The 26,970-nt window shown below is 43.7% G+C and overlaps 1 protein-coding gene across 12 annotated transcripts in view; it reads left to right on the top strand.

Annotated features, from left to right (window-relative positions):
- Positions 1–26,970, top strand: part of SMG6 (SMG6 nonsense mediated mRNA decay factor) — a 261,637-nt gene that overhangs the window by 16,563 nt on the left and 218,104 nt on the right. For 11 of the 12 annotated variants that reach the window (XR_016223920.1, XR_016223919.1, XR_016223921.1 and 8 more), the window contains 2 exons: positions 6,188–6,298; positions 6,668–6,880. Coding sequence is in view for 9 of the 12 variants with exons in the window: in XM_002718880.6 (XP_002718926.1) it covers positions 6,188–6,298; positions 6,668–6,880 (324 nt within the window). In the remaining 3 variants the exon portion in view is untranslated. Of the gene's footprint in view, positions 1–6,187; positions 6,299–6,667; positions 6,881–26,970 lie in introns of those variants that run through there. The other variant, XM_051824501.3, reaches the window with a different exon arrangement.

The following is a 26,970-nucleotide window of genomic DNA, read 5'->3' as shown; positions in this document are numbered from 1 at the left end:
TTTACCCACTGTGCCACAGTGCTATTTTTTTTTTTTTTTTTTAAGATTTATTTATTTGAGGGTCTGGCACTGTGGCATAATGGGAGAAGCTGCTGCTTGCAGTGCCAGCATCCCAAATGGGTGCTGGTTCGAGTCCCAGCTGCTGCACTTCCTATCCAGCTCTCTGCTGTGGCCTGGGAAAGTGGTAGAAGATGGCCCAAGTGCTTGGGACCCTGCACCCATGTGAGAGACCTGGAATAAGCTCCTGGCTCCTGGCTTCGGATCGCCGCAGCTCTGGCCTATGTGGCCAATTGGGGGATGAACCAGCGGATGGAAGGTATCTCTTTCTCTCTGACTCTCCTCTTTCTGTGTAACTGTGACTTTTAAATAAATAAATAAATCTTTAACAAAAAAAGATTTATTTATTTAAAAGGCAGAGTTACAGATTGAGAGAGACAGAGACAGAAAAGATCTCCTATCTGCTTGTTCACTCATCAAATGGCTGCAATAGCTGGAGCTGAGTCAATTTGAAGGCAAGAGCCAGGAGATTCTTCTAGGCCTCCCACGTCGGTATAGGTGCCTAAGCACTTGGGCCATCTTCCACAGGCCCATTAGGAGCTGGATTGGAGGTAGAGCAGCTGGGACTGAAACTGGTGCCCATATGGGATGCTGGCGCTATAAATGGCAGCTTTACCCACTACACGACAGCACCGGCACCACTACATAGCCTTTTCAAACTGACTTCTTCACTTGTGTCTCAAGGGCTCATTTTTTTTGTTGTTGTTGCTGAATAATATTTCATCCAAGGGATATTCCACAGTTTCTTCATTCACCTGTTGAAGGATATCTTGGTTGCTTTCAAGCTTTGGTGATTATGAATAAAGCTACTATAAACGTTTACGTGCAAGTTGTTGATGTAGAGATGTTTTCAACTTATTCAGGTAAATACTTAGGAGTGAAATTGTTAGATCAAATGATGAGAATATATTTAGCATTTTAAGAAATTGCAAAACTGCTTTCCATAGTGTCTGTGCCATTTACCTTCCTGCCAGCAAAGGATAAGAATTCCTGTTTATCTCCATCCTTGCCAGCATTTGGTGTATCCAGTGGTGTGTTGTTGTAATTTGGTATTCTCTTATGCCATATGTGAGCATCTTTTTATGTGTTCATTTGCCATTTGTATATCTTACTTGGTGAGATGTTTGGATTTTTTGCCCATTTTAGATTGGGTTTTCTTTTCTCATTGTTGAATTTTTTTAAAGATTTATTTATTTATTTGAAAAATAGAGCTAGAGAGAGGAAGGGAAGAAGTGGGAGAGAGAGAGAGAGAGAGGGAGTAAGGGAGAGAGGTCTTCCATACTGGTCCACTCCGCAGATGGCTGCAATGGCCAGAGCTGCGCTGATCCGAAGCCAAGAGCCAGGAGTCTCCCCTGGTTCTCCCACATGGACACAGGGACCCAAGGACGTGGGCCATCCTCTACTGCTTTCCCTGGCCATAGCAGAGAGCTGGATCAGAAGAGGAGCCAGTCAGGTCTCGAACCGGCACCCAAATGGGATGCTGGCAAGCTGCTGCACCACAGTGCTGGCCCCCATTGATGAATTTTAAGAGTTCTTTGTATATTTTGGGTCCAAGTCCTTTATCTTGTACATGTGTTGCAGATAGTTTCTTCCACTCTATAATTTGTCTTCTCGTTATCGAGAAATGTCTTCCACAGAGCAGAAGTTTTTCATTTCAATGGAATGCAACTTACCAATTTTTTCTTCATGGATTATGTTTTTGGGGTTGTGTCCAAGAAGTCATCATCAAACACAGTTACCTAAATTTTCCCTTTTATTATATTCTAGGAGTAGCATAATTTTACATTTTATATTTAGGTCTCTGGTCTGTTTTGAGTTAACTTTTTCGAAAGGTATAAGGTATGTACATAGACTTATTTTGCATGTGTATGTCCAGTTGTTCCAGCATCATTTGTTGAAAAGATCGTCCTTTCTTCATTGAATTGCCCTTGCTTCTTTGTCAAAAGTCAGCTGAGTATGTATGTTTGGGTTTATTTCTGGGCTCTCTGTCATGTTTCATTGCTCTGTTTGTTCTTTGATCACAGCCCCACTGTCTTGATTACTGTAGGTTTACGATATGTCTTAAAGTTGGATAGTGTCAATCTCCCAACTTCCAGCTTCTCTGTCAGTATTGTGTTGGCTCTTCTGGATCTTTTGTTGGTATCTACAAATTTAGTGATAAGTCACTGTGGTTTTAATTTGCATTTCGCTAGTGACTGATGATGTTGGACCTCTTTTTATGTGCTTAATTTGCCATTTGGAGAAATGTGTGTTCAAGTCCATTGCCCATTGGGAAATATTTTTTTTAATTTAAAACTTTTATTGTTATTTTTAAAAACTTTAGCTGCAGTGAATCTTCTATTTATTCATTCATTAATATATTTTTTAAGATTGACTAATTCATTTGAAACTCAGAGTTGCAGAGAGACATCTGCCATCCACTGGTTCACTCCCCAAATGGCTGTAGTGGCTGGAGCTGGGCCTGTCTGAATCCAAGAGCCAGGAGCTTTTTCCAGGTTTCTCACATGGGTGCAGGGGCCCAAGAACTTGAGCCATCCTCTGTTGCTTTTGCGGGCACGTTAGCAGGGAGCTGGATCCGAAGTGGAGCAGCCAGGACCCGTATGGGATGCTGGCACTGCAGATGGCGGTTTTACCCTCTATGCCACAGTGCTCGCCCCCATTTATTTATTTATTTATTAGTTTATTTATTTGAAAGAGTTACACAGAGAGAGAAGGATACGCAGAGAGAGAGAGAGGTATTCCATCTGCTGGTTCATTTGCCAGATGGCCGCAATGGCCAGAGCTGAGCCAGTCTGAAGCCAGGAGCTTCTCTGGGTCTCCCAAGTGGGTAAAGGGGAGAGAGAAAGAGAAAGTGAGAGCTCCCATCCTCTGGTTCCCTCCCTCCATGCTCTACACAGTTGAGGGTGCACTGAGCTGAAACGGAGAAGCTCAATCCAGGTGTTCCACTTGTATAGCAGGAACCTAGCCACTTGGGCCATTACTGTTACCTCCCAGGATCTTCAATAGCAGGCAGCTAGAGTCAGGAGCCAGTGGCCAGGCACTTTTAAAAATTTATTTGAAAAAAATATTTTAGAGAGACAAAGAGCATTTTTAAGGTTAATTTACCTGTAATGGGAGGTAAGTATTCAGTTTGATTTTTCTTTTACACGTGAATGTCCAGTTCTCCCAGCACCATTTGTGGTGGAATCTTTACTGAATGGTCTTGGTCCCCTTGTTGTAAATCAGTTTATATTTAGATTTATTTCTGTCCTTTCAGTTCTTTCCCATTGATTCATGTATTTATCCTTACAATAACTCCAACTGTTCTAATTATTCATTTGTGGTATGAAAATTGCAAACTAGGAATCCTCAGTTTTGTTTCTCAATACTGTTTTGGCTATTTGGAATCCTTTGCTATTTTGTATATATTTGGCATTGGCTTTTTCATTCTATAGAAACAGTCATCAGGATTTTGGTAAATATTGCATTGAATCTGTAGATTGCTTTGGGAAATATTACCATCTTTACAGTAATCAGTCTTAATCCACAAAGATGTATTTCCATCTTTCTATTTATGTCATCTTTAATTTCTTTCAATACTGTTTATAGTGTTTGATATGTATGTTTTACACTTCCTTAGCTAAATGTATTCTTAGATATGTTACTCTTTTTTGATGCTGTTGTTAAAGGAGTTGTTTTCTTAATTTCCTTTTCAGATTGTTCATGCTAACTTATAGAAATATGACGGGACTTCAAGAAGTTTATAGGAAAAGGGAATTAAAAGGTAAGTTTATTTTGGTGCAAAAACAGTTTTAGAATCTATGTGTAGTTTTTTCATAATACGCATTTTCCATAAACTTTTTGAAGAACTTTTGCATGCGTGGATTTCAAACTTCTTTGCACCAAAATAAACTTAGCTTTTATTGCCATTTCCATTAATGTTTTATATATGCTCATGTATTGATTTTTGCGTGTTGATCTTATATCTTATGACTTTGCTAGGTTCTTTAAATGACTTTTTGCCGTTCTGATTATATTGGTTTTTTTTTCCTTGCACAAACCTTTGACTCCCTTAAAGTTCTTTTCCTCTGTCACTTGTTCTGTCTTCTTTTCATCCTAGTTGTCGTAACATTGGTTCCTCAACTTTCCTCTCTCCTCCGGTTAGTCATTCTCTGAATCTAGGGTGCCTGTTGAGAACATATTTGTGTACAGTGCTTTGCTGGATGCTGTGAGTGATAAAATATGTGATTGGGTTTCTAAAAAAACTTTGTTGAGAAAACAAGGGAGGTGTATGGATAATACAAATTAGACTTGATAACATTTAATAGACTGTTAGATACACTGTTATATTTTGATCCACTAAGAAAGAAAAATACTATGAATTAAAGTAATACATAATAATGGTAAATATTAGTTGTAAGTTGTATCTCAGTTTCACATGTGTTAAAACCTGTGTCAGAATCCATAAAATGCAGTCTCAAATCAAGTGAGTGGTATAGGTAGAGATAATATGGATTACAATAAAAATAGCAACTACTTAACTGAGTGTAATGTGTATCAGATAGTCTGTTAAACTATATGCATTATGAAAATTTAGTATTTCCAGATGTTTGTAAATGTCTGCATTTAACAATTGAGGAAACCTCTTAAAGTTAACTTGCTTAGTGTCATGCCTAATGAATGGCAGGCAGATTCAGACCCAGGCAATTGATCTCAGAACCTGCACCTTTAACCATGCTCATGGATAAAAGATAGGAGTTTTGAAGAATAAGTAGATGCTGGTACTTACAGCATATTTTGAGACAGAGAAAATAGTGAAATGGTATATGAGGTTGGAGAGACAGTGAGAAAGGCTTCTGGCTGTTCTTTCCCTTTGGTTTCAGTGTTTTTCCTTCTTTCTGATCCTCTTTTTCTTTACTTCTTTCTCCCATTAATTGGTTGTAAAAAGGAATGGAAGTACTGTGTTAAATTCATTGAACAATATCCAAAAAATGTTCAACACACCTAGTTGTATAATAAAAATTATCAGTAGCAGTGACAGCATCATTAAGTACAACTTAGGGTGAGGAAAATGGTGAGAGTACAGCAGAGATATTATAAACCTAAGGGCACTGCTGGTTGGGTGGTATTATTCTCATTTTAAAGGTGAAGAGATGGGAGCTTGGGAAGATGAGTACATAATTTGTCCCAAGTCAAAGTCAAATCTTAGGTACGCTGGTATTTGGACATAGGTCTATCTGGATCCTAATTTCATGATTTAACTGTATCATACCAGTTCTCATATAAGAATAGGAGATACAGGGTGAGATGAACATTCTTTAAGAACAAAGCAATTTATATTATAAGAGTTTTTTTAATTACTTTCTCCCCCTCATGAGTACAGTCCTGTGTAGCTTAATGAATGGGCTGTGTCCTGAGAAATGCAACATTAGGCAATTTCATTGTTGCACAAACATCATAGAGTACACCTAAGTAAACTAAAATGGCTGTGACAATACTAGGTGATATAATCTTATTGGATCACCATTTTGTGTGCAGTCTGTTGATCAGCATCTAATGTGGCACAGGACTGTACTTGTTCTTGGAACACCTCTGCAGTAAGGTAAAGAACTGTGCAAGAAGAGACCCCTACTGAAATTGGTGTGCATTCTCATAGATAGTGTTCTGATGTCCTTTTTTAATTTTTTTAAAGATTTATTTATTTATTTATTTATTTATTTGAGAGGTAGAGTTACAGACTTGGGGAGAGACAGAAAAATCTTCCATCTGCCTGTTCATTTCCCAAATGGCCACAACAGCCAGAGCTGGGCCAATCTGAAGTCAGGAGCCAGGAGCTTCTTCAGGTCTCTCATGTGGGTGCAGGGGCCTAAGTATTTGGGCCATATTCTGTTGCTTTCTCAGGCTATAAGCAAAGAGCTGGATTGCAAGAGGAGCAGCTGGGACATGACCAGCATCCATATGGGATGCCAGTGCTGCAGGCAGAGGATTAGTCCACTATGCCACAGCAGTGGCTGCATTCTCATGTTCTTACTGGAATTCCTCAGAGCTCAGGGGGACAGGCTGGGAGAGATAGGGTGTCCTGGGTCAGCGGCCCCATGCAGGAGTCAGGAGGAGAATTGGTTGGCTGAATGTTTCTGCTGTCTTTCCACAGAGGAGGAAGCTTGATGCTGTGTATTACTATATGCGCAGCCTAGCGGCCAGCAACCCTATCCTGACTGCCAAGGAAAGTCTCATGAGCTTGTTTGAAGAGACCAAACGAAAGGTGAGTGGGGATGTAGGCAGAATTCTGCCTTTCTAGAAGATGCGCTTCCATTAGTACCTTTGTCCGCAGGAGAGTGACTAATACTGTCTGCAGTGGTCCTGTTGGGCTGTGCTCATGGATAATCTGTCAGCCCCTGCACAGAAGCAACTGATCCTCAGGAGAGCTTGCAGGGGCCCTTGGGTGTACGTGGTCCATAGCATCCAGTTCACAGAATTAGTAACTTTGAGACAGGGCAGTTATTACTGTGCTGCTTTGGAACAGGTCCTACTTTTATAGTTCAGGAAACAGCCACAGAAGCGGTGAGGTCTTTCTGTTGGATAGCTGAATCCTGAGGGAGGCTGAATTTGTACATGTGTATGTGTTGTACAGGCAGAGCAGACGGAAAAGAAGCAGCATGAGGAACTTGAACTGAGCTCTGACCAATGGCGGAAAGGAAAGAAGTCTACTTTCCGGCATGTTGGAGATGATACTACTCGCCTGGAGATCTGGATCCATCCATCCCATCCCCGGTCCTCCCAGGGCACCGAGTCTGGGAAGGATTCCGAGCAGGAGAATGGACTGGGCAGCCTAAGCCCCAGTGATGTAAGTTCTTGAGAGTGACTCAGTGAGCCAGCTAGCTATGAGTAAACCTGGTGCTCCAGTCACACGCCGAGAGCCACTCTGTGGACCCTTCCCACTAAGGGCAGGGGAGACAGACAGGTGGAGGCTCTCTGACACTTGCTTCCTTTTCACCTACACCTCCTCTATCTTTATTATGCACTTCCCTTATCTCACCACTATGTGGCACTGTAGAATTTAGTAAAAGTAGGATGAAATTTTTTTGCCTCTTTCTGTTGGATGTCCCCAGTATGATGCGTTAGTAGTCTCCATGAGATTCTGTAGGCATTTTTTTCTTCTCTTGGTCGACCTTACATTTTGAAAATGAATTAAAGCAACATGGGTAGATTGGTTAGTATGGTTTGTGATTAGCCTTTTATGGGTAATTTTTTTTATGACTCTTCAGCTGGGACTTTTTCCTTGAAGACAGGAGAAATGACAATCACAGGCTTGTATGGAAAAAGTTTCTTCTTTATTCACTCAGATGGTTATTGAGTACTTATAGTGTGCCAGGCACTAAAGATAACAGTGAACAAGATGTCACCTTGCCTTCAAGGAGAACATTCTAGTAGAAGACACAAGAGTGAATAGGGGGTCAGAGTTCAGTATAATAAGTTGTGTTTAGGAGTTCACATCCAATATTATGGGAGCACACAGCAGTAGGACCAAAGCAACTATTCATCAGTTAAAGTATAAAAAATGAGTAAGAGTTAACTGGAGGAGAGGGAAAGGAGACTGCTAAAGCATATCCAGGCAAAGGACATAGCATGTGCAGAGGCTTAGGGCTAGGGAGAGAGCACGGTCGTTAGAACACTGCAAGGGCCTGGCTCATTGTTCCTTGAAAGTAGAGTGGTGTTGTTGTTTTTTTGTTTGTTTGTTTGTTTGTTTTTTTAATATTTATTTCTCTAAAAGTCAGAGTTACACAGAGAAAGAAGGAGAGGCAGAGAGAGAGAGGTCTTCCATCCGCTGGTTCACTCCCCAATTGCCCACAACAGTCAGAGCTGCACTGATCTGAAGCCAGGAGACAGGAGCTTCTTCCATGTCTCCCTCACGGGTGCAGGGGCCCAAGGACTTGGGCCATCTTCTACTGCTTTCCCAGGCCATAGCAGAGATCTGGATCGAAGAGGAGAGCCGTGACTTGAGCCTGTGCCCATATGGGATGCTGGCACTGCAGGCGGTGGCTTTACCTGCTATCACACAGTGCTGGCTGCAGAAAGTAGAGTTCTTAATGGAGTGTGTGATGAGGTAAGCTGGGACCAGATGTTGAAGTCATTCAATAAATAATTATACCTTCATCCTGAAAATAGTAGGAAGTTATTTGATACTTTAAACGGGGATAACATGTCAGATATGCCTTTTCGAAATTTGGCTGCTTTGTGAAAAGTGTGAAGAATAAGACTAGAAATAGACAGGTGGTGTACTGCAGTCATACAAGGGAGATGTGAAAAGGACTTGAACTAAGAAATGGCTTTGGAAATGGGGGAATGAGAACAGACATAAGGTATACTGTTAATACTAACAGACATAAGGGACTTAAGGGCACGGGGAGCTCAGGAAGAAGAAGGGTCAGGAGTCAGGCTAGGTTTCTGGCTTGGAAACTAGGTAGATGATGGTGTGTTCACTAAGATAGGGAATAAGTGTGGAGTTGGGTTTTGGATAAAGTTGACCAGTTTGAATTAGGTATGCTGAATTTGCTACTCCTCTGTAGGACACTGAAGTAGAAATATTCAGAGACTGACAGATGTCTGAAACCGAGGAAAGTGGTCTAGACTAGAGATGATTATGGATGGTAATGAAGCCATGGGAGTTGATTAAGTTGCTTGAGAAAAAAAATGTAGAATGATATATCATTTGAAAAGCTAAGAAAGTAAAGTGATTGATGGCAGGGAAAGGTCAGGAATAGGATCCAGAGCACAGGTGAAGGGATTAGCCTGATAGAGGGGCAGATAAACCTGAGGTTTGCTTGATGCAGGTAAAAAAAAAAAATTAAGGAGTTATTTATTTATAGATCAGAATTATAGAGAGACAGAGAGAGAATCTTCCATCTGCTGGTTCACTACCCAGATGGCTGCAATGGCCAGGTTTGGGACAGGCCAAAACCAAGAGCCAGGAGCTTCATCCAGGTCTCCGATGTGGGTTGCAGGGGCCCAAGCATTTGGGCCATCCTCCACTGCTTTCCCAGACACATTATCAGGGAGCTGGATGGAAAATGGAGCAGCTGGGACCCCAGCCAGGCTCAGATGGGATGCTGGTGCTGTAGGCAGCAGTTTAAGCCACTAAGCCACGGTGCTAGGTCTGGCACTCCAATATGGGATACCCAGTGTGGGATGCTGGCATTGCAAATGCTGAATTAACCCAGTGTGCCACAGTGATATCCCCCACCTGGTGTTTCGTTTCTTTTTTTTTTTTTTTTTTTGACAGGCAGAGTGGACAGTGAGAGAGAGAGAGACAGAGAGAAAGGTCTTTCTTTTCCATTGTTTCACTCCCCAGTGGCCGCTGCAGCCAGCACACTGCGGCTGGTGCACTGCGCCGATCCGAAGCCAGGAGCCAGGTGCTTCCTCCAGGTCTCCCATGCAGGTACAGGGCCCAAGCAATTGGGCCATCCTCCACTGTCTTCCTGGGCCACAGCAGAGAGCTGGCCTGGAAGAGGAGCAACCAGGACAGTATCCGGCGCCCCGACCGGGACTAGAACCTGGTGTGCTGGTGCTGCAGGCAGAGGATTAGCCTATTGAGCCGCAGCACCAGCCAACACCTGGTGTTTCTTAAGAACAAAACCAGTCCGGCTAATCCTCCGCCTTGGGGCGCCGGCACACTGGGTTCTAGTCCCGGTCGGGGCGCCGGATTCTGTCCTGGTTGCCCCTCTTCCAGGCCAGCTCTCTGCTATGGCCTGGGAGTGTAGTGGAGGATGGCCCAAGTCCTTGGGCTCTGCACCCACATGGGAGGCCAAGAAAAAGCACCTGGCTCCTGGCTTCAGATCAGCGGGATGCGCCGGCCTCGGCGGCCATTGGAAGCTGAACCAACGGCAAAAGGAAGACCTTTCTCTCTGTCTCTCTCTCTCTCACTGTCCACTCTGCCTGTCAAAAATAAGTAAGAAAGAAAGAAAGAAAGAAAGAAAAAAGAACAAAACAATGCCTAAACAAATGAAGAATTTGTGTTGTGTTCAAAATTGTCCCTTAAGATATTGGTCACTGTTGAACAAGTTCATATTTTCAAAATGAGCATTATAGCAGAACTTTATGGATGTGTATAAGAATATCTTTTCTAATATGTTTCTAGTATGGCTGTATGATACTCTTACAAAGATGTATATCACTTATTTAATTTACATAATTTAAATATTTTTGTGCATTACTTGCTCATTTTAGTTGTCCTCGGATGATTAGCATCTATAGGACTTGCTTCTTTGACAACTAGAAAATTTCTAACACAAATTCTTAAAATTCAGATCCATGAATAAACCAAGTTTTGCTTCAGGTGGTTGTTAGAAGTGATAGTAACAACTAGTGTGCTGTTTGGTGTGGGCTTTGGATCTCTCTCTGTGTCTCTCTCTCTGTCTCTCTCTCTCTGAATGGTAGCAGGAGGTTAGCTTGTGGGTTGTTGGTTTTCAACCTTGCGATGTGGTTTGGGTTGAACATCCAGCTTGGGGAGGGACTGCCAACCTCAGCTGCAAGTGGTGTCCTGTTGAGAATCACATTTAAACTTCCCCCTGCCGGCTAGGCCACTCAAAGTCAATGTTGCCAGAGTGTGTGCATTCTTTATTTAGTGAATATACTTTCTGCTACACTATTTTCTCTTTGGAAAAGAGTCCAAAGAAGTATTGATTAGGAAATGGGTGATCATTGACAGTCAGTGAGATTATCAAGGATATTAAGTTACAGCATCAGAAATCATTTTCACACTGAAGGACAAGAATCTCTGATGGAGATTTTTGTTTGTTTTTAAAGATGTATTTATTTGAAAGAGTTATAGTTAGGGAGAGATAGAGAAAAAGAGAGAGATCTTCTGTCCACTGAGTCATTCCCCAGATGGCCACAATAGCCAGGTCTTGGCTAGGCCAAAGCCAAGAGGTAGAAGATTCATCCAGGTTTCCCACGTGAGTGCAGGGACCCAAGCATTTGGACCATCTTCTGCTTTTCCCAGGCCATTAGCAGAGAGCTGGATCGGAAGTGGAGCAGCCTAGACATGAATGGATACCCATGTGGATGCTGGTGTTGCAGGGGGTGGCCACAATGCCGGCCCTGAGGATATTTTAGATCTGTCTTCTCTGTTAGCATCTTGAATGTAATCGTGTCTGTCTGCTGGGGAAGAATGAGCATGATGGACATATGACTCTGACATTTCAGTGAGTCCTCATGTTCTTTGAATGATTTGGTTTACCATTCCTGGCATTTTCTGTAGCCTGCTGTGAATGTGATGCCTACAACATGCTTGGTACTCTGTGTAGAAAAATGTTTATTTAGAAGAGGGAAATGTCATTGTGTATTTGACCATGCTGTTGTCAAACCTTCTTTCTCTTTGGCCTCTCTGAATATGATTTGGGGTTCAGTCTGGACTATACCTTAGTAGTTCTATTTGAATCGCTCACCTTATTTCACCCAACAAATCATTGTGTTTGTCTTAGCTTTGCATCTTTTGCTCCTATTCCCTGTTGTATACCATTTTTATTTTATATCTTAGCATAATGTCTCTTTGAGGACGTCTTCAGGTCTGGAGAATTTAATACAATTGCCACTGAGCTTTTGGAGTAGGAGGCCATGTTCTGTGTCTAGTGCTTTACCAGATTAAAACTTAGTTTACCTGTGTTATTGTGCTAGCTTTGCACTAGGATTGTAAAGATGAATACAACATTGTTTTCTGAGTCTAGTGCATGAGGTGGCACTTCTCCTGGATTGAAAGTGGAGTGGGCTGGTGCCGCAGCTCAATAGACTAATCCTCCGCTGGCACCCCAGGTTCTAGTCCCAGTCGGGGCGCTGGATTCTGTCCTGGTTGCTCCTCTTCCAGTCCAGCTCTCTGCTGTGGCCCGGGAGTGCAGTGGAGGATGGCCCAAGTGCTTGGGCCCTGCACCCGTGTGGCAGACCAGGAGGAAGCACCTGGCTCCTGGCTTCGGATCAGCACAGCGCGCCAGCTGTGGCGGCCATTGGAGGGTGAACCAATGGCAAAGGAAGACCTTTCTCTCTGTCTCTCTCTCTCACTGTCCACTCTGCCTGTCAAAAAAAAAAAAAAAAAAAAAAGAGTGGAGCAGCCAGGACTTGAACTGGCACTCCTATGGAATGCTGGTACTGCTTTATCCACTTGGCTCTTGAGGTAGCACTTTTCCTGTGAAAGGCTAGACAGTAAATAGGCTTTGAAGGCCATATGGTCTCTGATACAACTACTTGCCTTTGCTGTTGTAGTGATTATGTAGTCATAGATAATAGGTGTGTGCTAGTCAAGTTTTATTTGTTTAATTTAAGATTTATTTATTTCAAAGGCAGAAAGAGAAAGAGAGATCTTCCATTTGCTGGTTTACTCCCCAAATGGGTGCCATAGGCAGGTCTAGGGTAGGCCAAAACCAGGAGCCATGAACTCCTGGTCTCCCACATGTGTGGCCAGACCCAAGGCACTTGAGCCGTTTTCTGCTGCCGTCCATGTGCAGTAGGAAGCTGGATTAGAAGTGGAGCAGCCAAGACTTGAACTAACACTCTAATGTAGGGTGTGCTGCTGTGCCACAGCACTGGCTCTACCTCTAACACTTCATGAAGACAGGTGGTAGGATGGGTTTGGCCTGGGAGCCTTGTTTACCTAGTTTGCCTTAGTCTAGTGAAAAAAATGGCTACATCAACAAAATGGTCAGTATACAGTCGATTCTTTTTTTAAAAATAAAATATTTATTTATTTACTTGAGAGGTAGTTAACAGAGAGAGGGAGAGACAGAGAGAGAGGTCTTACACCCACTGGTTCACTCCCCAAATGGCCACAACAGCTAGAGCGTTGCCCACCTGAAGCCAGGAGCTTCTTCCAGGTCTCCCACGTAAGTTCAGAGGACCAAGCACTTGGGCCATCTTCTGCTGCTTTCCCAGGCCATAGCAGAGAGCTGGGTTGGAAGACGAGCAGCCAGGACTCGAACCAGCACCCATATGGGATGCTGGCACTGCAGGTAGAGGTTTAACCCACTATGCCACAGTGCTAGCCCCTACAGTTGATTCTTTTTTTTTTTTTTTTTTTGGCAGGCGGAGTGGACAGTGAGAGAGAGACAGAGAGAAAGGTCTTCCTTTGCCATTGGTTCACCCTCCAATGGCCGCCGCGGCAGGCACGCTGCGGCCAGCGCACCGCGCTGATCCGATGGCAGGAGCCAGGTGCTTCTCCTGGTCTCCCATGGGGTGCAGGGCCCAAGCACTTGGGCCGTCCTCCACTGCACTCCCGGGCCACAGCAGAGAGCTGGCCTGGAAGAGGGACTACCAGGATAGAATCCGGTGCCCCAGCCGGGACTAGAACCCAGTGTGCCGGCGCCGCAAGGCGGAGGATTAGCCTAGTGAGCCGCGGCGCCGGCCTACAGTTGGTTCTTATTATTTCTGTTATTACATTTCAAAAGTTGCCACAAACACTGAATGAGTAAATACTTGACACTGCTCCTAAGAGAAACACAGTTAGGTTTCTTCAAGGCGCTGGTCATATTTTAGGTCAGCTGATCAGTATATAACCTTGATTTGTATGTGTTTCTGTTTGAAACATGTTATTTAATATGCATCATTGATTCATTAGCATTGAGCTCATGGCCAACAGGTTCATATCTGAACAGAGCTTATTTAATGTTCATGTTTTCTCTGAAAGGCATATCATAGCCCTCTTGGACTTATGAGCATTAGATAGCCCTTTTTTAAAATATTTATTTATTTATTTGAAAGTCAGAGTTACACAGAGAGAAGTAGAGGCAGGGAGTGAGAAAGAAATCTTCCATCCGATCTTTCACTCCCCAATTGGCTGCAGTGGCTGGAGCTGTGCCGATCCAAAGCCAGGAACCAGGAGCTTCTTCGGGTCTCCCACGTGGGTGCAGGGGCCCAAGGACTTGGGCCATCTTCTACTGCATTCCCAGTCCATAGCAGAGAGCTGTATAGGAAGTGGAGCCGCTGGGTCTTGAACCGGCGCCAACGTGGGATGCCGGCGCTTCAGGCCAGGGCGTTAATCCACTGTGCCACAGCGCTGGCCCCACTAGATAGTCCTTGAACACTATACTTGGGGGCTGTTATAAACAGTGAAATCACGAAAAAACAAAAATGTAGTGATAAGTAGACCATGAAAAGGACATTTGTTTAAAGTTTGACTTGAAACTAGAAGGCAGAGTTGTTTTGCTAGACAATAGTTAGGAATATGTACATAGGAGGGACACATGTTTTGCTGCTCTGCATGTCTGAGAATGACCAGAAAGCACCAGGATTATTGACTTAGGGTTTACAGATAAGTTTTAGAGAGTTAGAGAATTGGCAAATACAAAATCCATGCTTGATGACTGTGTTGTAGTGAGTGCTGTGAGGGAGGTATGGATTGGGTACTGTGGAATCATGGAGAAGAACCACTGGTCTAGTTCTGATTAGGCTGAGAAGAGGGCAGAGGAAATTTGGAAGGCCACCTAGAAAAGTTAACTGGACAGAGTGGAGAGTGTTGCAAGTAGAAGGAGCAACATGAGCAAAGACAGAGAAGATGTGAAACAGGAGAGGTTTGTGGGGAACCTAAATGTCTGTAGTAATATGGGGATAAAGTGAGAAAGTTGGAGTGGTAGAGAAGAGTCTGAACTTTCCAGTGGGCATTCTCACTGGGTGACGTGGTAGGTGTGTATGTGTGGAAGGTAGTCAGTGGGCTAGTCCCCTGTAATATCTTTCTGTATTCCAGAAATAATCATGTTCCTGGGATTTCTCATTGTTTCCTTGATGTGTAATTCAATAATAATAATAAAAAAAAGGCCACCATTAAATTTGATAGGAAAGGGGCTGGCACTGTCTGTCACACAGTGGGTTAACCTGCAGCCTGCAATGCTACCATCCCATGTAGGTGCCGAGTTGAACCCGGCCATTCCAATTCCAATCCAGCTCCTTTCTAATGCTCCTTGGAAAGCAGCAGAAGATGATCCAAGTTTTTGGGCCCCTGCCAACAATGTGGGAGGGAGACTCGGATGAAGTTGCAGGCTGTGGCTTGGCCCAGCCCCATCCATTGAGGCTCTCTGGAGAGTGAGCCAGTAGATGGAAAATTAAGATTTCTCTCTCTCTCTCTTTCTCTCTGTCTCTCTCTCTCTGTAACTGAGCCTTTCAAATAAATAAGTCTTTAAAAAAGATTTGATAAGATGGAGGTTGATTCAATTAAAATTTAAAAAATTTAAAAGACAGGAAGGGAGAGAGTTCCCATCCACTGGTTGGCTCTCTATGGCTGGGGCTATGCTAGTTGAATTCTCCCTAGTGGGCGACAGGAACTTATTAGTTGAGCCTTCACCCATGCCTTCCAGGGTCTGCATTAGCAGGAAGCCAAAATCGGAAGCTGGAGCTGGGTAACCAACCAAGGTACCCCCATTTAATACATGGGAATCTTAATCGGTAGATTAAATGCTTCCTCTCCTGTACTGGTTAGCTTTATATAAGTTTGAAAGTGATTTTTTTTTTCCTTTTGCCCCACAATTTGCTGGCTGAAAAAATTTGAGGTTTCCTTTTTTAGATGATAATTGGGGCATTCTGAACTTAAACATAGTTGTATCTCTTTGTGTCTTGGTTTTTGGAAGAATCTACCAATGACTTGGATTAAGTAGCACAAACCTTTTTTTCTTATTATTAAATTTTTTTGTTGCTTTTAAAAATTTACAAAACTAACAGGTAATTACTGTAAAAATTTTTTTTAAAATACAGATAGTATATCTTTACTGCCTAGTGAGAACCACTGTTAATATCCTAGGATGGGGGCCAGCGCCGTGGCGCGGAAGGTTAGTCCTCCGCCTGCAGCACCAGCATCCCATGTGGGCGCCGGTTCTAGTCCCAGCTGCTCCTCTTCCAATCCGGCTCTCTGCTGTGGCCCCTGAAGGCAGTGGAGGATGGCCCAAGTGCTTGGGCCCTGCACCCACATGGGAGACCAGGAGGAGGCACCTGGCTCCTGGCTTTGGATCAGCGCAGCTCCAGCTGTTTTGGCCATTTAGGGAGTGAACCAACACAGGGAGGACCTTTCTCTCTGTCTCCCCCTCTGTCTGTGACTCTGCTTCTCAAATGAATAAATAAAATCTTAAAAATCCTAGGATGTGCTCTTCCTACACGTTTATACATGACACAGCATTTAAAAATGTCTAATGCCTGTTAACCTGGGAAGTCAGGAAAAATCCATACCTGATTATTCAGTAACCAGAATCAGATTTGAAAAGGGATATTCTGGGGCTGGCGCTGTGGCATAGCAAGTAAAGCTGCCGCCTACAGTGCTGGCATCCCATGTGGGTGCCAGTTCGAGTCCTGGCTGCTGCACTTCCGATCCAGCTCTCTGCTATGGCCTGAGAAAGCAGTAGAATATGGCCCAAGTCCTTGGGCCCCTGCATCCATGTGGGAGACCCGAAGAAGCTGCTGGCTCCTGCCTTCAGATGGGCGCAGCTCCAGCCGTTGCGGCCAACTGGAGAGTGAACCAGCGGATGGAACACCTCTCTGCTTCTCCTTCTATCTCTGTGTAACTCTGACTTTCAAGTAAAATAAATAAATCCTTAAAATAAGAACGAAAAGGGATATTCTAATTTCTTAGCTCAATAGTTATCTGTGTATATGTGTCTGTATATATATATACACATGTGTATATATATACAATATGTATATATATGTATGTAAAATAACAAAATAGCACTATTTGAGCGACATTTGAAGGCTCTCTTTCTTATGTATAAAGAGAAACTTCTCCAGCCTCATGCATAGCAAAGAGCAAGTTCAAGAAAGGTTACATATCTAGTCACTCTATCGTGGATTTGAAAGATTGAGTCTGAAATTGAGTCCATATCACCAGAAAGCATCTTGCACTAGTGATAAATTGGGCCCTAGGGAATTAATTTGAGGCTACCTGGGCATGGAAAGTTGGTGACTTTGTTTCAAAAACTGGATTATAGTTGGAGAAGTCTTGCTGTAATTCTAGGGTTGTTTGGTGGGAGTAGAGGTTAAAAAGATCTCACACGGGAGTGATTGCCTTTATTTATTTATTTAAGATTTATTTTATTTAAGCCGGCGCCGTGGCTCAATAGGCTAATCCTCCGCCTTGCGGCGCCGGCACACCGGGTTCTAGTCCCGGTCGGGGCACCGGATTCTGTCCCGGTTGCCCCTCTTCCAGGCCAGCTCTCTGCTATGGCCAGGGAGTGCAGTGGAGGATGGCCCAGGTGCTTGGGCCCTGCACCCCATGGGAGACCAGGAAAAGCACCTGGATCCTGGCTCCTGCCATCGGATCAGCGCGGTGCGCCGGCTGCAGCGGCGGCCATTGGAGGGTGAACGAACGGCAAAGGAAGACCTTTGTCTCTGTCTCTCTCTCACTGTCCACTCTGCCTCTCAAAAAAAAAAAAAAAAAAAAAAAAAATTTATTTTATTTATATGAAAGAGTTAGGTAGAGAAAGAGAGAGATCTTCTATCCGATGCTTCGTTCCCCAGATGGCCACAACTGCTAGAGCTGCACCGATCCGAAGCCAGGAGCCAGGAGCTTCTCCTGGGTCTCCCACTTGGGTGCAATGGCCCAAGGACCCGGGCCATCCTCCACTGTTTTCCCAGGCCATAGCAGAGAGTTGGATAGGAAGAGAAGCAGCCGGGACTAGAACCAGCGCCCATATGGGATGCCAGCACTTCAGGCCAGGGCATTAACCCACTACGCCACAGAGCCAGCCCCCTGTTTATTTATTTTTTAAATATGTCAGTCTTTATTTTAAAGATTTGTTTGTTTATTTGAAAGTTAGAAAAGTCAGGGCCAGCGCTGTGGCATAGCGGGTAAAGCAGCCACCTGCAGTACTGGCACTCCTTGTGGGTGCCGGTTTGGGTCCCCGTTGCTATACTTCCGATCCAGCTCTCTGCTATGGCCCTGGGAAAGCAGTAGAAGACGGTCCAAGTCCTTGGGCCCCTGTATCCACGTGGGAGACCCAGAGAAAGCTCCTGACTCCTAGTTTGGATCAGCGCAGCTCCAGCGGTTGCAGATATCTGGGGAGTGAACCAGCAGATAGAAGACCTCTCTCTCTCTCTCTCTCTCTACCTCTCCTTCTGTCTCTGTAATTCTGGCTTTCAAGTAAATAAATAAATATTAAAAAAAAAAAAAGTTACACAGAGAAGGAGAGGCAGAGCGAGAGAGAGAGGTCTTCTATCTGCTAGTTCACTCCCCAATTGGCCCCAGTGGCCAGAGCTGTGCTGATTTGAAGCCAGGAGCCAGAAGCTTCCTCTGGATCTCCCATGCAGTTGCAGGGGCCCAAGGACTTGGACCATCCTCCACTGCCCTCCCAGGCCATAGCAGAGAGGTGGTTTGGAAGTGGAGCAGCCAGGACTCGAACATGTGCCCATATAGGATACTGGCACTGCAGGCGGTGGCTTTACCTGCTACGCCACAGCGCCAGCCCCATGAAAAGATTTATAAAAATTACAAAGAAAAAAAGGAGAGACAGAGAGAGGGATACATAGAGAGAGAGCTTCCATTAGCTGGTTCACTCCCCAGATGTCCACAATGGCTGGGGCTGGGCCAGGCTGAAGCCAGATCCAGGAGCTTCTTCCAGGTCTCCCATATGGATGTGGGGACCCAAGCACTTGGGCCATCTCCTGCTTTCCCAGGCACATTAACAGAGAGATGGATCGGAAGTGGAGCAGCCAAGACTCAAACCTGGTGCCCATATGGGATGCTGGTGCTGCAGACAGCAGATTAACCGACTGTGCCAGAGCACCAGCTCCCTTGTTTGCCTTTTAAAATATTTTAATTAAAGAGATATTCTTTTTTTTTTTTTTTTTTTTTTTTGGACAGGTAGAGTTATAGACAGTGAGAGAGACAGAGAGAAAGGTCTTCCCTCCTTTGGTCCAGTCCCCAAATGGCCGCCATGGCTGGCACTGCACCGATCTGAAGCCAGGAGCCAGACGCTTTCTCCTGGTCTCCCATGCGGGTGCAGGGGCCCAAGCACTTGGGCCATCCTCCACTGCCCTCCCGGGCCACAGCAGAGAGCTGGACCAGAAGAGGAGCAACCGGGACCAGAACCTGGCACCCATATGGGATGCTGGCGCTGCAGGCGGAGGATTAACAAAGTGAGCCGCGGCGCTGGCCCAATTAAAGAGATATTTCAAAATGAGTCATGTTATTTGAGCTAGAGTGTATGTATATCTTTCTTCCTTTGTGAATGGCATATCATATAGTATATTCTCATGATTATTATTATTATTATTGCCATGGGACTTGGGAAAATCCTTCTATGAGTGATTGCTTTCAAGTGCCTTGTATCTCTGTAGAGGCTGATAGTTTGATAACTCATTACTTTCGTCAGAAGCAGAATAGTACATAGGTTAATACTTGGGTTTTGGAATGTCCTGACTTCAAATTCTCATTTTATCAAATATCCTTAACCTGTCTGAATTTCAGTTTCTTCATTTATAAAATGATGATCCTGATAACCTTGTTTCCCTAGAGTTGGGAATCATAGTTTCTGACATTTTCCATGTTGCCCTTACCTGAATCCTTTGTGTTTTACTTAAAGGCTTTGTTAAAAGTTAACAGCAATTGTTTTTTTGGTTGTTTCTTCTTTCCTACTCTGAATATGTGACTTTAAACGGTTGGATAGTCTATGAGCATATTTTTTCCCTACACTTAACCAGTAGAACAACAAAATATATATTGGTTAGCAAAGGAGCATAGCTTTACTGTGGACAGTGTAGGCCAGGTGGCCTGTGGAACAGAGCTTTTACATGTTTAGCTTGGGATGTGTGTGTGTGTTTAATGTAGAGCTTTTTTTTTTTTTTAACTGTGTTATGCAGGTGGCATTTTCTTCAGATCCATCACTTGCCTTGCTTTTCAGTGCCCCTCTTATTGCTTGTGTAGCTGAGCTGTGGCTGCTGCCACCACAGTACTGAAGAAAGCTATGTGTGGGTAGTAGGTGAAACCTCCTCCTTCCCCCTAACACAGCCGTAATACAGAGCATAAATTAAGAAGACCTACTTCCTTTGGTTCCAGTTGCTGGAGTTATATTGGGAGCCATTAGGCTTACAGTTTCAGAGCTAGTACCAGTAGGAAACTTGGGAAAAGTTTTTGGCCTGATTTTGTCTGAAGTGCATAAGCATCAGATTAATCTACAGTGTGAGAGAAGGGTTGAGTCTGTACTAGTAGGTGAATGTTTTATCTGTGATAGTTTGATTATCTCATTGCCCCATTGTCATATCATCGTGACAGGTAGAGCTTAATTTTTTTTTTAAGATTTATTTATTTATTTGAAAGTCAGAGTTACACAGAGAGAGAGAGAAGGAGAGGCAGAGACAGAGAGAGGTCTTCCATCCACTGATTCACTCCCCAGTTGGCCACAATGGCCAGAGCTACACTGATCCAAAACCAGGAGCCAGGAGCTTCTTCCATGTCTCACTCACGGGTGCAGGGGCCCAAGGACTTGGGCCATCTTCTGCTTTCCCAGGCCACAGCAGAGAGCTGGATTGGAAGTGGAGCAGCCAGAACTCCAACTGTTGCCCATATGGGATGCCAGCACTGTAGGCTGCGGCTTAATCTCCTATACAACACTGGCCCCCAGAGCTTAATTTTTTAACCTTAGGGGTATGGGGTGTAACGATTCAGTATCTATAAGGAAGGCATCACATAGTTTTTTGGGGATGCTGTTTGTTGACCTCCTGTCATCTCTTACTCCTTTATTCTTGTAGTTTGTAGTATGCATTTCCCATTATACTTTTGTTTTTTAAGATTTTATTTATTTGAGAGGTAGAGTTACAGAGAGAGTGAAAGGAGGCATATTGAAAGGTCTTCCTTCCACTGGTTCATTCCCTAAATGGCTGCAATGGCCCGAGCTGCACTGATCCAAAGCCAGGAGCCAGGAGCTTCTTCTGGGTCTCCCACATGGGTGCAGGGGCTCAAGCACTTGGGCCATCTTCTGCTGCTTTCCCAGGCCATAGTACTGTGGATCGGAAGAGGAGCAGCTGGGACTAGAATTGGTGCCCATATGGGATGCCGGTGCCACAGGTGGAGGATTAACCTGTGCCTCAGCACCGGCCCCCATTATACTCATTTACCCTGGAGGAGTATTTGGATCTATCCTATGGACTGAGATTTGTCAGCATGTGGTGACAAGAGTTCTTAAAAGCCTACTTCTATGGGAAGAAACTCTAGATTGGCTCTCTTTTTCTTAAGCCGTGAAACAAAGCTTGGTGTGGTTACTCGCAAAGAAGGTCAGAACCAGAACTGGGTTTTTTATGTAAAGTGGCGTGTGAAGTGTGCTGAGAGAAGTATTAGTGCTTGATAGTTAGGGGCTGTTGGATCTTTGGGGCTGCTTTCCTGGCTCACTGCTGGACGCTAGGGCTGATGTCTTTGTGTCTCTGTGGTTGGCAGTAAGTAGAAGTTTCTCAAAGTACATTGGCCCTACCTACAAACCCTTAACACCCCATATGACCTCGGTCACCAAACCACTTCGGGGCTTTATTTTTATCCTGGCCGTTCAATTTAAGATGTGAGGTTGGTTTCTTTCCTCTAACAGATCAAAATTCTCTAGGGGGAGAAACAGAGTGCCAGGGTGCAGCTGAGGCTTGTTAAACACCAAAACCACACTTTTCGTCTCTCTGGGCTTGCGACGTGACCTGAACCATGCTGCAAGCACCAGCTTCCACACTGTGGGGACACCTCGTCAGATTCTCACTTCATGTATTTTTTGTGTTTGTTTTGTATTTTTAGACAAGTAAAATGTGGAGGAAGGTAAGGTGTATCTTCCCGTTCTGCTTTAGCCAGATATCTAATTCTAAGACTGGACACTTCATTGAAGCCGAGCGTTTTCCATCTTCAGGGTTTTCATCTTCCCCAAGGGTGTTGATGAGAACTCTCACAACTCACCAGGTCTCAGGAAGCCGGATTACCAGCATATCCTGTTCGCGTGCGTGTGTGTATTCTGTGTTACCCACAGGCCACTTTCCACCCCACGTGACCTTTGGTTACCATCCGGAAAGTCAGGACCCAGATACCAGTCAGAATTTCCAGACTTTGGTTTGGTTTAGACATTTTAGAAAATGTTGACAGTAATAATTGTCAAGAGACTTTGAGTGGCACACATGGTGAATAGGAAGTAATACATCTTGTACAGAGGGGGCAGGCAGCGTCTGTGCTCTTTTCAGTCAAGTGTTTGAAAGTGGACATTCAGAAGAAAACTTGAACCAACTGAAATGCACAGGGGAAAGGGAGGAGAGGTGATCAGAAAACTATTTAGTTTTTTAGTGGTTAAGCATGTGCCCAGTTCTTGGGCTTTAAGGCTAATCCTAAAGTTCTCATTATTTTTTTTCTTGTAATATATGTTATTGGAGTTGTTTCTAAAACATTCACATTTTGCTGGCTTATTTTTGATTTTTTAAAATTTATTTGTTTTTATTTACTTAAAAGGCAGGGAGACAGACAGGTCTCCCATTAGCTGGTTCACTCCCCAAATATCTGCAACAGTTGGTGGTAGGCCAGATTAAAGCCATGAGCCTGAAACTTAATCTGGGTCTCCCATACAGGTGGCAGTACTTGAGCCACCTTTTCTGCTGCCTTCTTCTTTCCAATAGGAAGCTGGAATTGGAAGCAGAACTGGGATTCAAACCCAGGCACTCTAGTATAGGATACGGGTATCTCAAGTGGCATTTTTAACCTTTGTGCTAAATGCTTACCTTATGATCCCATTGTATTTTAATTAATATCTCTAAATTAACATAAACAGGCTGTAATGAGTCAAGTAATGCTCTAGAATAAGAGTACACAAAATGCTGCCCCACCTGTGAGCTAATAAGAATGGTTTTTGCATTTTTTTTTTTTTTTTTTTTTTGACAGGCAGAGTTAGACAGTGAGAGAGAGAGACAGAGAGAAAGGTCTTCCTTCCATTGGTTCACCCCCCAAATGGCCACTACGGCCAGCATGCTGTGCCGATCCGAAGCCAGGAGCCAGGCGCTTCCTCCTGGTCTCCCATGTGGGTGCAGGGCCCAAGCACTTGGGCCATCCTCCACTGCCTTCCTGGGCCACAGCAGAGAGCTGGACTGGAAGAGGGGCAACCGGGCCAGAATCTGGCACCCCAACCGGGACTAGAACCCAGGGTGCCGGAACGGCAGGTGGAGGATTAGCCAAGTGAGCCATAGCGCCGGCTGGTTTTGTGTTGTTCTTATGTTGAGTTGCTTAAAAAGAAGAATTTATGTCAGTGATGTATTCGGTCCAGAAAGCCTCAACTATTTCCTTCCTGACCATTTACAGGAAGAGTTTGCCTCCCACTGCTCTAGAGGCTGAAAGGGGTGAGGCTGTGAATACTGAGGTCCTTCCTTTAGAACACTGATTTTTTTTTTAAGATTTATTTATTTGAAAATTAGAGTTACACAGAGAGAAAAGGAGAGGCAGAGAGAGAGAAAGGTCTTCTGTCCACTGGTTCACTCCCCAGTTGGCTGCCAGAGCTGTACTGATCTGAAGCCAGGAACCAGGAGCTTCCTCCAGGTCTCCCATGAGGGTGCAGGGCCCAAGCACTTCGGCCATCTTCTGCTGCTTTCCAAGGCCATAGCAGAGAGCTGGATTGGAAGTGGAGCAGCCAAGACTTGAATCAGCACCCATATGGGATGCTGGCACTGCAGGTGGCAGCTTTACCTCCTATACCACAGCACTGGCCCCAAGACACTGATTGTTAATGAGAGTGTTATGTCCTTTTCCAGCAGACAGTTCATCATACAGGCCTGTCTTTATGGGTGTTTAGCACTCCTGGTCCTGCCCATTAGATGCCAGTAGTGGTCCCCACACACTGTGTTATACTGGTTGAAAACCCTAATTTAAGATCAGATCAAAAACACAATGTTTACTTTTCCCATTTGATTTCTTATGAGCAAAAGCGATTTGGGTTTTTATGGCATCGGGATCAACAATACTGAGAGAGAATTGGAGTAGTTAGTGACATAGGGAAAGTTTTCAGTAGGGTAGAATAAAAGGATGTAAGGAAACCTATTGAATATATTTCTCATTTGTGCACCCAGGTCAAGAATTGTTGAGTCTAATATATGAAAAGTTTGTTTGTATGTTGCTTATACATAGAGAGCAAAATCCATTTATTACTTATTTTATTTTTCATTTGAGAAGCAGAAGGAAAGGAAGAGATGGGTCTTTTATCTGCTGGTTCACTCCCCAAGTGGCTGCAATGAATGGGGCTGAGCCGATCCAGAGCCAGGAGCTTCATCTGGGTCTACCACATGGCTGCAGGGGCCCAAGTACGTGGGCCATATTCTGCTGCTTTTCCAGGTGCATTAGCAGGGAGCTGGATTGGAAGTGGAACAGCCAGGGCTCGAACCAGCACCCATATGGGATGCTGGTGCAGCAGGCAAGGCTTAACCTACTATACTGCAGTGCTGGCACTGCAAATCCATTTTAAAAATATTTCATTTATTTATTTTCATTTTATTCAAAAGGCAGAGAGATGCAGAAATCTTCTACCTGTTGATCCACTCCTCAAATGCCCTCAACAGCCATGCCTGGGCCAGGCTGACACCAGTACCTGGGAGTTCCATCTGGGTCTTCCACATGGGTGGCAGGAACCCAAGAACTTATCTTTGAAAAGAATGTTCCTCTCTATGCGAGAGGAAGAGTAACTACCCTTGGCCTCAGTGTCCAGATGATTTTGAAGTCTGTGGGAATCTGTATGGTGTACTTGAGAGACTTGTTCAAAGCCAATGTAAAGATGTAGTTTTGGCATCTCATGAATAACCTGATATCCAGACTTAAGCCAGAACTCGGGCATTAGAGAATTTTCTGGCCTGGGAGAGCTGACTGAGAAAAGTTCTCCTTTGGCTTCTTACCAACTTAGACAAGGGAGCAATCAGCCCCTGAGTTTCAGCCAACTGGAATGTATGTAGGATGTACTATAAATCGTCCCTTAGGATCCAGCTCCTAGTCTGTGAAGAGCCTTCCAAATAACAATGAAACCCATACATTGGATCCTTATTCAGTCTGCAGCTGCTATACAGGAACAGGGTAGTGAGGTGATGTTCCTGTGGGAGCATCTCATTTTATGTAGTAACACATTGCCTATGATAGGGGATAGGAAACTGCACCAGTCTTTTTGTTTTTCCCCTGTTGCCTTTCTCACCAGTGTCCTATATTAGTTTTTATTTCCATCTGTACTCTTGGAGAGATAATACCTACAGTGGTGTCATTTGGTGATCCCTTTCTGTGCTGTCCTGGATGTGATGTGTTTGGGCTAAGATGGAGAACACAAAATCGATGTTTTCTTGGCTCATGATCTTCCCTTAGTCAGTAGACCGTTTGTTTGGCTCCAGGGGAAAACTCTGGGTTTTTCCCTTCTTGGAACCTTTCATTTTACTCATAAATATTTAGTATTAAAGTTACTGCTTGGGTTAGGCTTGGGTCATAGTGATGAAGTTGCTGCTGGGGATGCCTGCATCCCATATCGGAGTATCTGTGTTTGAGTCCTGTCTACTCTGCTTCTTATCCAGCTTCCTGCTAATCTAATGCACACCTTTGGGGGTACCAGGTAATAGTTCAAGTACTTGGCTCGCATCTGCCACTCAAGAAGGAAACCTGGATTCTCAGTTTTGGCCTTGCCTGGCTATGGCTGTTGAGGACATTTGGGGGAATGAACTAGTGGATGGGAGAGCTCTCTCTGTTTCTCTGCTTTTTTCAAATAAAATGAAAATAAAGTTACTGCTGTGTTGACTCTAGACCCAAAGGAATCTAAAATACTATGTAGACCCTGTCTTTCTGATGCTAAAGTTCCTATAAAACAGATAAGAGTACTTGAGAAAGATTGTGGAAAAATGGAATTAAAAGATACATCTATTTTGGTGCAAAAATTTTGAAATTCTTGCATAGTTTTTTCATAGTACACATTTCCCTGAACTTCTTGAATATTTCTGTGTGCACAGATTTTAAAACATGTCTTTTGCACCAACGTAAACTTATCTTTTATTTAAAAATTTTTAATTTATGTATTTTAGAGAGACAGATTTTCCATTTGCTGGTTCATTTCCCCAAATGCCTACAATGGCTGGTTTTGGGCTGGGACTGAAGTCAGGAGCTGAGAATTCGATCCAGTTCTCCCATCTGGCAGGAACCTGGTCACTTGAGCTGTCATCCCTGGTGCTTTGCAGGGTCTGCATTGGCATGAAGGTGGAGTTAGGAACCAGAGCCAGGAATTAAACCCAGGTACTCTAATATGGAATACAGGCATTTAACCATTTAAATGCCTGCTCCCCTAAATGAAGATAATTCTATGTTTTGTGAACTTTTTGAAGCACCCTCATTAATCACACACACACACACACATATATATATACACACACACACATATATATTTAAGAATGTCATTGGGTTTTTTTTTTTTTAGCTCTCTTCCATTGGCTGATTCAAAATTTGTTGACTATCATTATAGAAATAGGTAGGCATCTCTCCTATTGTTTTTCTCATGCCATTCATGCCTAGTACCATTAGAGAGCTATGTAACTAGGTAACAGTTGGTTACCAGCACCACAAGTGCTGATTTGTACTTGTACTTGGTGTATATTCAGTCTATATTAAGACAGATAATAGACAATCCTAAAGAATCCTTGCGATTTGTATTCCATGTGATGCATTTGTAGAAACTAATGGGGAGAATTTGGCTTTTGGTATCAGAGAGTTGTTTGGTGTATGTGTGTTTATTTGTAAATTTATGAATTTGTTGTTTAGAATAGTCTCTCTTTAATTGTTACAAAGGTTGTAGCCAAATTTATATCTTCCTTTAATAAGGAAACGGGATTTACTGGCATACATTTTGTGTTGTAACTTTATTACTAATGACCTCTTAGGTTATCGTTTTCTCTTTGGCTTTTCTTTATTGTTTTTAGTCTATTTTGTTGCACACACACACATTTATGTATATATGTACCACACAT

This window comes from Oryctolagus cuniculus, chromosome 17, assembly GCF_051225735.1.
Source record: "Oryctolagus cuniculus isolate XC-2025 breed Fujian yellow rabbit chromosome 17, ASM5122573v1, whole genome shotgun sequence".
In the NCBI taxonomy this organism is placed as follows: Eukaryota; Metazoa; Chordata; class Mammalia; order Lagomorpha; family Leporidae; genus Oryctolagus; species Oryctolagus cuniculus.
The sequence above is the reverse complement of the archived record's forward strand: the minus strand, read 5'-3'. Positions and strand labels throughout refer to the sequence as shown.